Source organism: Tarenaya hassleriana, unplaced genomic scaffold (assembly GCF_000463585.1).
Source record: "Tarenaya hassleriana unplaced genomic scaffold, ASM46358v1 Cleome335, whole genome shotgun sequence".
Lineage (NCBI taxonomy): Eukaryota > Viridiplantae > Streptophyta > Magnoliopsida > Brassicales > Cleomaceae > Tarenaya > Tarenaya hassleriana.
The window spans coordinates 68,373-85,891 of record NW_010966500.1 but is presented as its reverse complement, the minus strand read 5'-3'; the positions used below and the strand labels follow the sequence as shown (position 1 = coordinate 85,891).

Here is a 17,519-nt window from a genome sequence, read left to right as displayed (position 1 = left end):
GGATATTATGCGGTATATTCTCTTTCGTACTTCAATAACTGACGTTGTCTTACCCTCAAAGATCCGCCGGTTCCACGTTCCATATGAAATGGGCTATCAAACCAAGATATATAGCTGTAGATATCCACCGGCGGTCGAACCAACATTTGGATGCATCGCGTTTCCATTCGAAATCTAAAGAAAATAAATACAAGAAATTCGAAAAATTTATAAAAAAAAAACATATAAACCCTGCAAATATCTCATAGTTTCGGGTTATTATTATCCCTACGGAAAAGATCGTATATTTGTTTAGAGCTGTATATATTGTGGTAGCAAATTTTTAATGGGTTTTGTACGGGTTACTCCACCAACCATGAGAACGACGCCGTTCAGCATCTTCGCGAGTTTTGCTCGTTAGCCCGACCGAGGAATCCTCACGTCAGTATCGGAATCCATGGAGTTCTCTTCCTTCAAGTGGTCTCCGGCGGAGTCCGTCCAGTTCCGTCTGCTCTGTCCTGCACCGAGAACCGGCGCCATCATCGGAAAAGGCGGTTCCGTCATCCGCCATCTACAATCCATCACCGGCTCCAGAATCCGCGTCATCGACGACATCCCGGTTCCTTCGGAGGAGCGCGTTGTGCTGGTAATCTCTCCAGCGGGAAGAATTTCCGCAGATAAGGATCCGAAGAAGGACGAACATAGCAACGATTCATCGGAGAACCCTAACTCGGAGCAGAGGAAAGAACAGAGGAGTGAAACGAGCGGCACGGCGGAGCACGATGCGGAGGAGATGTCGCCGGCGAAGACAGCTCTGGTTCGAGTGTTGGAGAGATTAGTGTTCGGCGACGATGCTGCTTTCGGCGTTCGAGGCGAGGGCGATGAGTTGGAGAAGTCGGAGACTGAGGCTTTCTGTAGGATGCTTGTTGGAGGGAATCAGGCGGCGTTCTTGATGGGGAGAGGAGGGAGGATGATGCAGAGGATCAGGCAAGAGAGTGGAGCTACTGTTATGGTTTTGCCCAAAGATGAGGTTCCTCCTTGCGCTTTTCCCGGTGATGAGGTGATTCAGGTAGACATTTCTTCACTTTTGTGCATTTGGCAAATCCTCTGGTGAATGGTGATCTGATTTTACTCGATTCAGCATTTGGTTATGTCCGTTTCCGTGTAAAATCGTGGGCCGTTAGCTTAAATTTGTGAAAAAAATGCAAGTGATTAGGGATTTCCATGAAATTCTTAAAATAGTGAAGGTGCTTTGTCTTGTTTTTCCTGTCGATTCATTCATTCGTTCTGGCTCATACAAAGCTTATGCTGTGAAGATGTCAGGGAAGTTCTCGGCTGTAAAGAAGGCCCTTCTTTTGGTCTCTCATTATCTTCAAAGCAGTAATGCACCCTCGACATGGGAAGCATGTCCGTTTCCCCAGCATGGTTATCCGCCTGATTATCATTCTGCGGAATATCATCATCAATGGGATTACCCTCCTAATATGATACCTGAAGATGTCAGACCCTATAATAGAATGGTTATCGAAGAGGACATAGTGTTCAAGCTCTTATGCCAGGCTGGTAAAGTTGGAAGCGTGATAGGGAAAGGTGGTTCTGTTGTTCGAGCTATTCAAAATGAAACTGGTGCATTAATTAAAGTAGCGGATCCTATACATGATTCGGAGGAGCGGGTTATCATGATATCGGCAAGAGAGGTATGTGGGTTCATTGCCAATTATTTTTGTATTAATCCACTTATTCTATTTCAGCAACATCAACATCGTCCTAAATCTCAAGTTTATTTGGGGTTGACTGCATTAAGTATTCGTTTCCACTCATTTCAGTTTTGTTTGGGTTAGATCTCACGAAATTTGCAACAACATCAAGACATTGCTAATGACTTATTTCCAAATAAGCCTAGGTCTATCCCTCCCTTTTATCCTCATTCTCATTCCTAGGTTCTCTACCTTTCTAACCGAAGCGTCTATCTGCGTACTCCACTTATTCTATTTACTCAAAAAAATTTGAGATTAAGGCACTGTTGTTGTTGTTGTTAGTCCACTTATTCTATGTCCTCATATTATGTATTGTCCGAGTGCTGAAAGAATTGAGTATCCTTTTCCAGGAGGTGCTGATTTCTGTATGATAGTAAATACTTTACTTTTCACACTCAATGAGTCGTCACTGTCCTCGTTTAGGAAAGGAAAGCCTCGCCTGATATAGGAAGCCATTAATGGTTGAATAAATATGGTCTTAGAATATAGATTTTGGTTAATTACTGGCTCCACATTGTTTTAGAACTTGGAGCAAAGGCATTCTCCTGCTCAAGATGCTGTAATGCGTGTGCATAGTAGAATCTCAGAGATTGGATTTGAACCTAGTGCTGCTGTTGTTGCCCGGCTTCTTGTACAATCACCATACATAGGTCGTTTACTGGGTAAAGGTGGTCATGTAATCACTGAAATGAGGAGGGCTACTGGGGCCAGCATTCGCGTCTTTCCAAAGGATCAAGCTACAAAGTACGAGCCTCAACATGATGAGATTGTACAGGTAATTAGCAATCTTGTATACAGAATCTGCAAAGCCTCTGTTGTCGTTTTTCATACAGATGAATTCACCAATACTAGGGATTGGCAGGTCGTGGGCAATGTAAAGACAGTCCAAGATGCTTTGTTCCAGATAACAAGTAGGCTTAGGGAAGCAATGTTCCCGGTAAGACCATCGTTTCCAGGTATGGGTGGCCCACCTTTCCTGGCTCCCTTTCCAGAAGTTCCACCTCCATTTGGACCAAGACCCTATCCAGCTTCTCCAGATCGATACCATTCCCCGGTGGGATCTTTCCATGGTACTGATCAAAATCCCGTGCCATCCCAACCCCATGATCACCAAACTGATCTACTACATGAAATAGGTTACATACTTCAATCTTTTTCTGTTTTGTCATATATGTTACCTATATAATACAGAGAGACAAGGTCATCATGGTCCTGGATTTGAAAGACCACCTTCTCCACCAATGTCTTGGACACCACAGGTATGCAGAGCTTTTGCAAGTAGGATAATGTGCTACAGATATGTACTTTGACCCGTGTTTTCTTCTGTATATTTATAGCCTGTTTATATTTCTGGTCAGGATGGTCATGCTTGGGGTGTGGCTGATGTGAACCATGGGTTTGCTTTGAGGAATGAACCTATTGGCAGGTACACCTTTTCTCCCTTTTCTTCCTAAACTTTGTTTATTTTTAAACCCTTAATGGCTAGGTATGTGACGGCACTTCTTTGTTCCGAAGGAGATCATGAGACACCAGAATGAGGGTTTTAATTGGTCTGAGAGTTTCATTCTCCAGGCCAATTTCTTGTACTTTCTTCGTTATAACTCTTAGATGCTTCAACATCCTTCACTGACGTGTCTTCAAGCCTAAACCCAAGCCTTATGCGCACAGAATCCCTCAAATCATAACAATCAAATACAGAAACCGATAAGATCATGGTCAGCTCTAGAGTGGAGATGCCAAATCTTCGAATCAAGGCCAAGGCTCAGTCCTTATGCTGTTGTTTTTCTTTTCCTCTTTCTTCAAGTAGTTGATCCTTGAGGCCTATCAGTACAGTGGCTAACGGGAAAATTCTACACGTCAAGAACTATATCTGGATTTCAATGTTTGTTACAACACCAGTGTGAGTTTTCTGATCTTAGTTGTGTTATACGGTTTGGCAGTGAGAATCAGACAATGACAAGCATGAAGGTAGAGATAGTGATTCCTCAAGCATATATGGGTAACGTCTACGGGGAGAACTGTACTAACCTCAACTATATCAAGCAGGTGAATTCATCGAAATGCACATACACATACACATACACATACATACACAAATATATACATATTATCTTAAACAATTTCCGAAGACGATGTTTTGTGATTATATATTTTCCGAAAACAACAGATAACGGGAGCGAATGTGGTGGTGAATGATCCAAAGGGAGGAGCTACAGAAGGTGTGGTGGTGGTGTCTGGGACATCAAACCAAACCCATTTTGCTCAGACACTTGTTCATGCCTTCATTCTCTCGGGTCAGTCTTAGAATTTTTTTTTCTTTTTCATTTTCTTTTTTCCTTTTTGCATTTATTAATTATCAGATTTTAGTTTACATATAATACATCAATGATCCTGTATATCCCCTAGAGATGATTACAATACTCAGGATGTGATCTACATGTTAGTCTTTAGATTATCTTCTTATGTTTTTTATGCTTAAAAAACCGACTAATTCGTGTGTTGTTGCTGATCGAAAGTACGACTTTGATTTTGGTGGTGTTTGTTTTTCTTCTTCTCTAATGTCACTTTTTTTGTATGGAATTTTCCGATAAAATATGTATTTTGGAAAGAATATAAGATTGATACCTAATGTGCAGTATGTGCTGTATAAATACGATGTTGCCTGTCTGGGACAATGTCCGTATGTAAGCTTTGGTGTTAATTAATTTATTTCTTTGTTGAACTAACCGATTTTAGTATGTAGATTGACCTAAGTTTAGGTTTGTTTTGTTATGATCGAAATCTACAAATATATAAATGGAAGAAACTAGTAGTAGAGGAACCAATATATCGCATAAAATGATGAACATATAGCACATTTATACTATATATTAAGAGTAGCAGTTCATGTTCATATATTATATTCGAATTGGAACTAAATTTGATTTAAGAATAATATAATTTTAAAATAAATTATTTAAATTCTAATCGAATACAATTAGATGATCGGATGTACTAATTTCAAAGAACAAAAAACAAATGTTAAAGTAGGCAAACCTAACCTATTACACAATCTTATGGTAGAGTTTCTGGTAAAATCAGTAATATTTTATAAGTTTTACGGCAAAAGTTCTGTAGATGTAATTATGGTAGATTCCAATTAATACAACACTAGCAATTTGTGCTTTTCAAAGCTTTTCATAAACAGCTCATTGCAAAGTGAAGAGCCTTCTTTCTAATCCTGTATCCGACCAAACCGCCTAGGCCGCAACTTAATAGAAGGCTTACGCCTCAAGTCACCACCCGATTGCCCAAGACTCACCGAGTCACTCCGAGTCACGATCTTAAGAGGGTGAGCTTCTGTGTTGAATACCCACTCGTCCAAGGGAATTACCGTCGAGGGAGAGAAGAGAAGGTAGAGATACTTCAGCGTCTCAGCTAAAAAAAAGCTTTGCATCTTATTGTCCTTGACACCCGTGTTTACCTGAAAACCGAAGAAAGTAAATATGAATCTGAATCAGAACTCTCTATATTATAGTCTTCATGCTTAATAGAAGCTGCCACGGGTCGAGTATCCAAAAAATTATAGGGTATATGAACCCGTATCCGAAGGCCTAGATTATCACAATTTGATATTCGAACTCATACCCGAAGGTCGCAGGTACCCAGACTACAATTATTGATAAAATGTTTAGGTATCCGTGGATACCCAAACCCATTAATGATTTTAAAAAATAGATTAATAACAAAAGAACGTATAATACTGGAAAACGGATCTGCATACCCGAAAAATTTAGGTATCCAGATCCACACCAAAACAAAAGGGTAAAAACTAAAAATTAACGTGGCATATATCACTTTTAAGAGTATCCATTGGTACCCAACACCAGTTTTCAGTTATTCGTTCCCATTCGATAATGGCGAGTAATAACAAAACGTCTTGGTATCCAGAAACCTGATGCCTCGTATGTATTTATGTCCACCTCTAATAACGCTTAATAGTAAACAAAACGTGAAACTTACATCCTTCAAGCCAACATATCCGGTCTCAATGCGAGAATTCTTCTCGAATGCTTCGAATATGTTCCAACCCCACTCTTGATAAGTTGTGTTGCCGGTTAAACGCCATAGGTAAAACAGGGATTCCACGGTCTCTGGTCTCAAGATGTTCCATGATGTTCCAACGCTCATGTCCTGAACCCATCATGTGTGTGGGTAACACTAAGAGAAAGAAACTAACCATAAAAAATGCGTATTTAAGTAAAACAAACGGCTACCTGCCCAGCGTTAAAGAAATAATTCTCCCCTGCCAATTTCGTTGGTGTCGATTGATAAAAGTTATAACAAGTCCATGCGAGCTGTAGATAGTGTGAACATATAAACATTGAAGGCTCAAACTAGAAGGGAAAGCTTATGGGCATAAACAAAGCAGAAGCTTCGGGACTATGAAAAGCCTGAACCCAACTACGGTATACCTCTTCAGCCAGTGATAGAAATTTTCGGGCTTCATCAGATGCATAACCCGAAGATCCTAAAGCCAACATTCCAGGAGCAAAGCATGCCAATTCATCCATCTGGATATATAAACAAGAGACAAAAACAAAAAATATCAGGCAATAAAGTTCTTCAAGTAGCATAATTTGGGGATAAAAATTCAGACAAATGCCTTGTGGATCAAGGAGTTTCCACTCTTCTCAGAGATATAAGTAAATGATGAAGGTGTTGATCTCTTGATCAAGCTTAACAGGCCTTGCATTGATTTCTCCCACATTTCTCTGCCATAACACAAAACTAGTTATTATCACCCAGCTCAAGAAATGTTGAAACTACAACCTTAAGATGTTTCATTTCACCCAAACTACAAGTTTAAGTTTCTCATGGGAACTGGTCACAACTGCAGAATCGCACTGAGATGTTTCATTTACTAACTTAACTTGAACCAATTACAGATATATCCTGTGAGAGCGTAAAATCACCTATAGTGTTTCACCGCTGAAGTTTTGTTCCCTTGTACCCAAACTTTGAGCAAGTACTCGTAAAAGCTGTTAAAAAGAAACCATCACCAAAATCAAAACATAGAAAAAACCAAAAGGTCATACATATTCCTTTGATCTTTTTCACCCTAGATATGGATGGGTGAAAAGACAAAGCAACAGGAAAATAAATCCAGTTCAAAAGTCACCTGTCTCCCATGGCACCAAATGTCGTGGTAGAGTATGATGGAGTAGCTGTTTCGGGGTTTATATTGATGGGAAGTAAACCATCAGCAGGAAAGTTTTTATTTAGTATCGAAATAACATTCTCTACCTGAGACACCAGATAACAAAAGAGTCAACCACGGACACTGAGTTGCACATTTTCTTTGGCATTAAGACAGTATACATATCCTAACCGTTTGTTGTCTTTCACATCTTATGTTATAATAAAAATCGATAGAGTTAAGCACAATAAAGTATCTCATTTACGCATAAAGATCTACAAAATCTCAGTCTTTCCAGCATTGAGAATCAGAGTTATGAAAAACCAAGTATACTGTAAGAAACAGAGGTATGCACCTTCTGCTGATATTTTAAGTCCCCCGTCCTCTGGGAAAGGGCAATGAATTCGAGCTGCTCAGTGCAAGAATCTGCAAGAATACTCTCTCCCTAATACAGCAAAAACATTATAATAAACTAAACCGGCAGACAGCATATGGTCAAGAAAGTATATCTTTATCAATAAGATCCATGTGCTTCTACTGAAACAAGATTTTTTTGGCCAAGGAACCCACATTTCTATCTCTAAAATCCAGAGATTGGTCAAAGCCATCTGTTGCTCAGCGTGTGGGATTATTCCATGAACGGATGCAAATTGAACAGTCTAGCCCATGAAGAAAATATCATTGGCACATAAAGTGAAAACCAGAAGAGCCTTATTTTTGTTCCACAGAACATCCTATTTCAAATGAGCTCATGTTTACTTTTGGAAAGTGGTTCGAACTTAATTTCAAACTGCCAATGGCCTCTAGGGTGCTCCACATCATAAACAAGTTTCTGCTGATGGAGAGAATGACTAGCAACTCTATGAAGAAGAAGATTCACAGGCACCAGAGAGTGGGGAAAATATATATAGTAAGGATCTCAAAACAAAACCGTTTGAAGAGCTCTACATAAAGTAACAGTGTTTATCCTCAGGATGGTGATACTAAACAAAAGCAGTAAAAAATCTATGACTCACCCCAGTCCACGAAGGATTGTGAGCGGTTCCATGTCTCAAGTTGATAATATTATAAGGTATGCCTGAAGGAGTGTTCCACGCAGGCAACAATCTGTCTGCGATATTCTTAGCCTTATCAAGGAAAACTTTGTCCCCGGAAAGATCATATGCACTAAGAAGTCCGCCTACTACTCTGAAACCCAACAAAGAGAGAAGTTGTTAGCATATAATTCTGTTCATTCAAAACCAACAAATAAGCGAATGAATAAGGCTCTCCCTACTACAGGTACAGAAAACAACCACATGGTAAACCTGTGAAATGCAACCTTATGGTTGTCTCAAACATACTGGCGTCGTAGTCCTTGTCGAAATCTAACGAGTTTGCAACCCATCTGCAAAGGAAAAATTATACGCAAATGAAGTTGGGAAGAAGGAGAGGAATACTTGGAAGGAAAGCTTCCAATAGTTGAAAAGGGAACATGTAGATGAGCCGGTGAGTAAGAGAACTAAATATACCATGAGCAGCCAAAGGTTAAGGCCAGAAAATATCGCTATATAGTTATCATCCTGACCAGCTTCTGAGATCTACATCTACTCTACTGTCAAAGGCAAATATTGAACATAACATGTATGTATCGAAAATGGGATTATTATGCTTGATTGATTTCATTTAATTTGCTTCTTATTCTTATGAGACATTATATATTTGGACAAAATGAACAACATACAGCTCCAAGGACCAAGATGTCCCTAGTGATCTTAGTAGCATGCCAATTTTTGTTGTCCAGGAAGATGGACCAAGTCCATTATCAGCAAGTAACGCCAGAAAGCAAAATGCTGAAAATAAGAAGAATGATAGAAAAATTACTCACTCTCTGGCTTTTTTAAATTGCTCATCTAGACCCATTATATAAAGTGTATCTAATGCATCTACCAGAGTTGCTCCGAGGCCACCGAAGCTATCAACACCATCCTTCGTCTGCGGCTGATAATGACAATAGGGGAAAAAATGGCTTCAGCAAAAGCTAAAGTGTGAGTAAATAGTAATCATATTGCAGAGCAGCTGAAACAAGCAGATAATTCTCATTCTCATAAGTGATTTGAAAAAATAGTTAGAAGCCTTTAAAAATGTGGTAAGTTGAGTTAAGCTCAAGGCACACAGTCTTATCACAAAAACTTCACAAGCAAACAAGAACGGGGTAGAACATGCCTCTACAAGATGTGGTGACAAGAGCGAACTTAGACTGGAAACAATTCTATACCTGAAGCTCGTCTTTTCCCCAGGCATATTTCTCATATGAACTCCAAGCATGAATCATTGCTTCTTTTACTCTCTGTCTTCGCTGGATATCAACTGGATTATCCTCGACATTCTTCAGTATCTTAAAAGGTACATCCCCGCCAATGCTTTTTAGCTCTTCTAGCTAGCAGAAAGTATCATCATTTAGATTGAATGATTAAGACAACTATAAAACCACTAAAATTTCTCAAAAGCTTCACTGGAACCACAGCTAGTCAGACTGATGCAAAAAAAAAAAAGAATTGGCATCAACATGCATAATTTCAGCAAAGAAGCTAGATCGTAACATGCGATATATATCAAGGACGCTAATTGAGAATCAAGAAGATGCAAAGATGGAAAATGAAGAAATTGGATGTACTAAACATATCATCAACCCGTATAAAGCGAAGAAATATCTTACCGCCTGCTGCAACCGGAAAACTTCATCGTTTAACTTAGAAATTTCAACCTGCATGACAGCATACCTGTTAGACATCACAACAACTGAGCAAACGGTGAGTTATCTCATGCATTCACTTCCTTGGAAGTGCAAAAAGAAGTATGCCTTCTTAATCCACGCATATAAATAACATATTTCTTTTTATTGTGGAGCGATTGAAACATCAAACTCGTTTCAAACAAAGAACATATCAGATGTCTCCTCCAGCTATTACAGTTATTTTCCATCTGAAATGAGGTCATGTCTATCCAAACTGAATCATGCGTGTGATTAGAACTCATGAAGTATCCTCCTTTTTGGTTCTGAAAAGAGAAGCCTTGCTTCCACTCGGCTATGAGATACGCCTAAACCTGGCTACCGTCTAGTTCATTGAACTCAATAGTGCCTACCCATTAGCTACGATACCAGAGTCATCTCTAAGGCAAGAATTAAGCCTCTATTCAGATGAAAGACGACAGTATTTGAGACACTTCCACAATCTTCCGGGAAAACTCACTACTAGTTATTACTCGCATACTAAACAACAGGGACCAAAAGTACTCCGAGTTCATGTCACAGGTAAAAGGAGCCGGGACAAAACAAAACGCACCTCGTGTTCCCGGACAAGAGTTTGACGATCCCAGACCAACATGGACACAGACACGAACACGATGAAAAGCAAAGCCAAACGCCTCAGCCTTCGGAGATAATACGCCGGATTGAAATACCTCCATAATCCAAAGCCACTGTCCGATCTACTCCTCGCCATTTCAACACAAAACCTTTCTCCGGTCAGATCTCCGATAAAAACCCTAAAAAATGCAAACGATCCAACCGATGGAGGGTGAAATTTCAAGAGGAAGAGGTAGAAATGGACGGATCCATGCCCATGGATCGAAGAAACAACGAAAGTGAAGATTCGAACTCCAATCTTCGGTTCTGGTACCAATCAAGAGAAGAACTTGGTCGGAGTAGGAACTGAGATCCCTCGAAGGAAAAAAAAGGGTAAAACTTCAGCAATACACCTGACCAGTCACATGACTTCCATTCATACACCTCTAAAATATAAAAAATTAGCAAGGTGAAAAAAAAATAGCAAAATACAATGGCAAACTTCAAGAATACTCCTGGGGTGTGGCACTGCTATCATTGATACATGTAAATGTAAAATTTTTTCTTATCAGATTATACACTTCAACGGTAGTAAAAAAACTCATATAACCCTATATATAAAATGTCATAAATACCCTAACACTTTTTAAATAAAAACGTACGGAAATAACTGTCTGATACATCAAAAAACGTGTCCATTGGTTTTATTATTTGGCAAAACTAATTTATTACGACTCAATTACGACTTATTTACAAATTCGTTAATTGAAAAAATATGTTCATAAAACGTGTATTTTGTCAATATTTATTCGAAAGATTATAGATATATACTAATCATGTCAATAGAAAGAGTTTTAAATCACAAATTACAATTTTATTAAAAATTTGGTATAAGTTTTGATAGGTAATACAAAATATAAATTAAACTTATACAAACATGTTCAACCATATTACATATATCAAAATATTAAATTTGTTGAAAATATTAATATAAAACGATTATTATCACTTAATTCATATATTTTTACCACCATTTGATAAAAATCGAGTCAAAATTCGTGATATTTTAACAATTTTAAAAGAATTCGTTGGTAGTAAATAAGTCGTGATCAAGTTGTAAATATTTGGTTGTGGCCGATTCCCGAGATAAAATGTCGTTTTTTACTTTTGGTTGGGCCCATTTTTATTTGTTCAAAATTGCTACTCTTTTTTTTGCCACTTTTATTTGCAGTCTATACGACTTTCTATATTTATTTTTTAAACATAAAATCGATTTCATACGAATTTCGCCACAAATATTTCTCCAAGTATTTCTCCAAGTATTTCTCATTTGATACACAATTTTCAGATTTTTAAGTAATTCACATTTTAATTTTTGTCCACATGATTTTTATTAATTAATTTCAAATTCATCTTTTTTTATATAAATTCGAAACGAATTCGGTTACGATTGCTATTACCTTTTTTTGTTACAATTGCAACTATTTCTTTGTAACTTTGTTTTGTAGTATTTACGACTTTTCGTACTTTTCGATTTTTATCTCAACGTCTTTTTTTATGATTTTTAATTTTTGAATCATTATAAAAAACAATATTTTTTTATTTTTTATCTCTATAAAAAGCATAAACGTTAATATATTAAAATTGTTCTATTTTATTTATTCAGTTAATTTTATATTCTAGATTTCTAGTGATATATAGTATTATAATTTTATTAATTATTTCTAATTAGTTTAATATGTTATATAATATAATAGATAAGTTATTAGTTTTAAAAGTAGTTTTTATAAAAATTTTAAAATAAACTATTCAATTAAAAGAATAAAAATAATCTAACACATAACTGATAAGAATTAGATTAAATATTAATTATATATATTAAGTGTTTGTTTTGTTTTTTTCTTTTTTAAATTTTAAATCTTTATAAAAAAATATTAATTTTTTATTTTTTAATATTTTTCATTAATTTTTTTATCAAAAATCTGGTAACATGCGTTTATTTATTTTTCTTATACGCTTCTTTTTATTAAGGGTGATATAGTCCTTTCCTTGTTTTATAAGGGTAAATTTGACTTTTGATCATTGCTTCTGATTTTTGGGTGTATCTGTGAAAGGCGTGCGACAGGTAAGGTGCAATTGTGAAGTTTGCCTAAATACAATCTTACTCTTGAAAAAACATGAAAAAACTATGATAACCTTAATGAAAAAACGTGTGAAATAATACACATGTGTGAGATCATATTATTGGAGGTAAAATATCACTACAATAAATAGAATAATTTCTCTCTCCATCAACCATTGAGAGACATCAAAAACTTTTACAGAGAATTTTAATGGCATTCATAATCATAGGAATATCGATAATCGTAGTTTTAATCCTTCAAACATCGAAGACATACATCCCTCCAAATGCTCCATTGAAGCCACATATCCATTTTTTCAAATCCATCTGCGATTCATCTCCTCGTCAATATCTTCCTCCCTAAGAAGAACTCTTGCCTCTGGTCCTCTAAGGCTTGGCAATCATGTCTCTCCTCTTTCTCATCCTTCTTCCTCCATTTTCACCAATCGGGTCTCCTCCGTAACCGCTCCAAAGCCTTCTGCGTCGACGTCAACGTCAGACACGACGCCATGGCTTTAACCCATCTCGGTTTCTCTGACGTCACCGTCATTGAACTGATCGATTCGCCTCTTCTTGTCAATAGAACCGATCTTCATAACCTCGTGTTCTTCTAAATGCTACAGTTATGTTTCTGGACCGAAGATGACTACAATGTTATTGCAAATTCAATGTTCTTTACAAGACTTTTCTCTTTCAGGTTTTAACGTGAAGGCCTTCTCTTGGATCTTGGTTCATGTGAAAAGGATCCTAAAATCTTGAGACAAGCCAGTGGATTAGAAAAAAATAGGGGAGAAATCGTCGGGGGCGGCGAATGCATAGCCATTGTAACCGTTGATCACCAGACGTCCGAGTCTGATGCTTCGGCTCTTCACCTGAAGAATTACCACATTCAGAATTCATTAGCTGTTGTATCTATTTTGTAAGTATTGATCTTTGTATGTGCCAAAGAAATAATGTCTTGTATGTATGAACTCGGTTTGTGATGTCTTATATGTGTAAACTCGATTTGTGTTGTATGATTTGTGTGAATATTAAGATGGTATTTTATTTAGCATAATTTCTTTTCGGATGATCAAAAAATTAGAAAATTTTATATAAGATTGAACTTGTGCATAAACAAACAAAGATAGAAAGTCGTATATACTGCAAAAAAAAACTCATAAAAAGAGTGACAATTATGACTACTTTATTGTAACCAAAAAGTAGTTATAATTGAGTTGTTTTTCCTTAGAAATCAGACTTATGTATAAAAAAACAAAAATCTAAAATAATATGAAAAGACATGTGGACAACGTATTTAGAAAAAGTAGATCCAACCAAGAGACAGTCACTAATTTTGTCTCATTTTGTCTCGAGAATCGGCCACAACCATATATTTACGATTTGATTACGACTTATATGCCACCATCGAATTTTTATAAATTTGTTAAAAATATCGCGAATTTCGACTCGTTTTCATCAAATGGTGATGAAATACAACCAATGAAGTGATATTAATCGATTTGAATTAATATTTTCAATAAATTTCAACAAATTTGATATTTTGATTCATTTTGTGTAATGTGGTTAAATGTGTGAGTAGTTAGTTAATATACATTTAATGTTACATGTTAACAAATGTACAAGTTTTTAATTAATTTATAATTTGTGATCTAAAACTCTTTCTCTTTGCATAATTAGTTTATATTCATCACCCCTTAAAAAATATTAACAAAATACAAGTTTTATGAGAAATTTTTTCTGATTCGCGAAATCGTAAATAAGTTGTAATAAATTGGTTTTGGTAGATAATAAAACAAACATATAGAGTTTTTCGTTATGTTATACATTTGATTTTTTAACTTTTTTACTTTTTTTTAATATATATTTTAGTATTTGTTTTTACTCTTTCACTTGTTTTGCCATATTGACGTGTTACGACTAATTATTTACCATTATTTGTGAACAATTACGTAATTGTAACTTAATAATTGTCACTTATTTACGACAACGTTGATTATTTTACATAACTTAGAAAATGCACATAAAAGTCAAAGAATGATGAAAAAATCCCGCCAATTAAGTGATAGTAATCATTTTACATTAATATTTTTAACAAATTTTAATATTTTGGTACATTTTATATAATATGGTTGATTGTGTTTGTGTAAGGTTAATATATATATTTAATATAGTTACTTGTTTTGATCTTTGACTTGTTTTAACTAATTATTTTTCACTATTTTTAAACAATTATGTTATTATAACTTAACGATTGCGACTTATGATCATGACTGATTTTTTTACATACCTAAAAGACGTACAAAATAGTCATTTCATAGCGATTCAATCGCTTATAAAAAATAGAAATAATTATCCGATTAAATGTATAATATATTTGTTTGGCCTAATTACTGAATTTCTTCTTAAATCATTAATCATATAAAAAAAAACTGCAATTACTTAATGAAACAGAAACGAAAGAGAGAGGATGTAGATAAGAGAGAGAAGAGAGTTGGCATGTTAGAAGAGAGAGAAAAGGTTACCTGTCTTTTTTTACACGTTTTTTAATTTTAAATGTATAGGGTTATTTTAGATATTTTACACTTGAGGTTATATATGCCATTTTACAAAAAATCAGGTTCTAGAAAACAAAATTTTTTACATTTTTTGGAGTGTATCCATGAAAGAGCTACGACACGTCAGGTGTATTCTTGAAGTTTGACCAGAAAAAAAGGCTGAAATTTTTTAAAAAAATATATAAAACAATGAAATAAATCTGACCTCCGTCTCGAATTGGGTTATTTTTGGAAAAAAATGCTTTTATTTAATTTTTATGTTAAATTTGATTTGGTTCGTTTTTATTCGAATTTAGTTTCGTTTTTTATTACTCGGAGGAATATATTAATTTTGACTAAAAATCATAATCTATCTAAATTATTAAAAAAATTTAATATTTTAAATTTATTATAAAAAAATTATAAAATTTGAATAAAAAACAAATATAACTTGTATAATTTTAAAAAATCATAATAAAAATATCATATATATTTAAATTTATCATATTATAATATTTAAAACTAGATAAATATTTATAAATATCAAAATTTATATAATAAATTTGTATATAAATTTTATATTAAAAATTTAGTATATTTTATTGATTATAAATAGGGATAATCACATAAAAATACCTGAATTTTTATAAAAATCCCAAATAAATACCCGAACTATAAAATTATCATATAAATACCTGAACTTTTTATAACTCCCACATATATACCCAGACTTTTAAATTTTTTCTAAATCAAACACTCATCTTTTAACGTCGTTAAACACCACTGCTGAATCAGCAAAATCCTGCTGACTCAGCAAAAAAACCTGCTGACTCAGCAAAAACTGATGACTCAACCAAAAAAATATTATTAAATATTCAAATTTTTATCTACATATATTTAAATTAATATATACATATAAATTCACATATATACATATATATATATATATTAAAAATAAAATAATTTATAATTAATAAAACACATGTACTCATAACTACAATATATATATATATATCATACAAATGCATATATACTAAAATAAAAATAATTATAATTAAATTTATATACATATATAATGTACATATTAAAATAAAAATAGTTATAACTAACACATATACATATAATATATATTAAAAAATACTATTTATATGTATATATATTAGTTATATATACAAAATATATATATACAACTAATATATATAATTATAATTAGTTATATATACAAAATGTATATATACAACTAATATATATAATTATAATTAGTTATATATATAAAATATACATATACAACTAATTAGGGGTTTATAATTATATTTAAATACATGTAGATGAATATTTGGATATTTAATAATATTTTTGAATGCTGAGTCAGCAATTTTTTGCTGAGTCAGCAGTTTTTTGCTGAGTCAGCAGTTGCGTTTGTTTGATTTGAAAAAAAATTTAAAGTCTGGGTATTTATGTGGGAGTTTTGAAAAGTTCAGGTATTAATATAACAATTTTATAGTTCGGATATTTATTTAGGATTTTTGTAAAAGTTCGGATATTTTTACGTTATTACCTCATTATAAATATTATATTTCAGTTTTATCATATACTAATATTTAAATGGTTACAAAATATTAATTTGATTTTTTATAATAATTAAAAATTTTATATAGATTTCTATAATAATTTTAATAAAATAATCAATCATTTATTTAAAATTATAAAAATTTAGAACAATCAAAGAGATTCAATTAATACACAACACAATTTCATATCAAGAACAGTAGGAATGACAGTATATCATAAGTCACATCATATTTATATAAATAAAATTTTAAAAAATAAAAATAAAAATAAAAACTGACACACACACATATATATGTGTATATATATATGATTATAGATAATCTTAAAAATGATGTTGAGCTTCGAAATAACTAACATATTAATAATTAATGATGGCCGAATGTTTCGGTTGGAGTTAATCGATTACGGGTATTTTGGATTAAATGATTATTTAATTTTATTTAATCAAATAAAAAATTGAAACTTTTTTCATATATATATGAAACGTCTAGCTTCTGATAAACTATCCGCCAAATCTGATAAATGCATATTTGTGGGTTACCCTAAGGAAACTAAAGGGTACTGGTTCTATAACCCATCCGAGAACAAAGTATTTGTTGCTCGGAATGGATCTTTCTTCGAGAGAGAGTTCATCTCCAAGAGAGTCAGTGGGAGTAGAATAGATTTCGAAGAAGTTCGAGAACCACAAATAGTCGAAGAATCGAGTGAACATGTCGAAACAGTTCGACCTATATCACAAGTTGTTGAGACAACACCTACTAGTGAACCTCGGAGATCTGGTAGAATTCGCCAAGAGCCTACAAGATACGGTTTTCTTGTGACTAGAAACGACGAACTCATGTTGTTAGAACACGACGAGCCTACATCGTATTCAGAGGCTGTGGCGAGTTCCGATTCCGAGAAATGGCACCAGGCCATGGAGTCTTAGATGCAATCCATGTACGACAACAAAGTGTGGACTTTGGTCGATTCGTTCAATGGTACTAAGACCATTGGATGCAAGTGGGTTTTCAAGAAGAAAACCGACATGGATGGCATCGTGCAT

The 17,519-nt window shown here is 34.3% G+C and overlaps 2 protein-coding genes across 2 annotated transcripts; one reads left to right on the top strand and one right to left on the bottom strand.

The window, feature by feature from the left end:
* Nucleotides 1-339: 339 nt before the first annotated feature.
* On the top strand, nucleotides 340-4,424 carry LOC104821601 (KH domain-containing protein HEN4). Its single transcript, XM_010552521.2, has 8 exons — nucleotides 340-1,048; nucleotides 1,296-1,676; nucleotides 2,260-2,511; nucleotides 2,599-2,806; nucleotides 2,928-2,995; nucleotides 3,095-3,162; nucleotides 3,677-3,782; nucleotides 3,904-4,424. The coding sequence occupies exons 1-8, from the start codon at nucleotides 437-439 to the stop codon at nucleotides 4,039-4,041; spliced, it is 1,833 nt and encodes a 610-aa protein (XP_010550823.1). The 5' UTR covers nucleotides 340-436; the 3' UTR covers nucleotides 4,042-4,424.
* Nucleotides 4,425-4,801: 377 nt separating this feature from the next.
* Nucleotides 4,802-10,614, bottom strand: LOC104821600 (mannosyl-oligosaccharide 1,2-alpha-mannosidase MNS1). Its single transcript, XM_010552520.1, has 14 exons — nucleotides 10,242-10,614; nucleotides 9,614-9,661; nucleotides 9,173-9,334; nucleotides 8,783-8,895; nucleotides 8,237-8,302; nucleotides 7,932-8,103; nucleotides 7,271-7,360; nucleotides 6,898-7,022; nucleotides 6,692-6,757; nucleotides 6,382-6,490; nucleotides 6,191-6,289; nucleotides 5,993-6,073; nucleotides 5,739-5,909; nucleotides 4,802-5,199 (listed from the first exon to the last, which is right to left on the bottom strand). The coding sequence occupies exons 1-14, from the start codon at nucleotides 10,398-10,400 to the stop codon at nucleotides 4,951-4,953; spliced, it is 1,710 nt and encodes a 569-aa protein (XP_010550822.1). The 5' UTR covers nucleotides 10,401-10,614; the 3' UTR covers nucleotides 4,802-4,950.
* Between the last annotated feature and the right edge of the window lie 6,905 nt (nucleotides 10,615-17,519).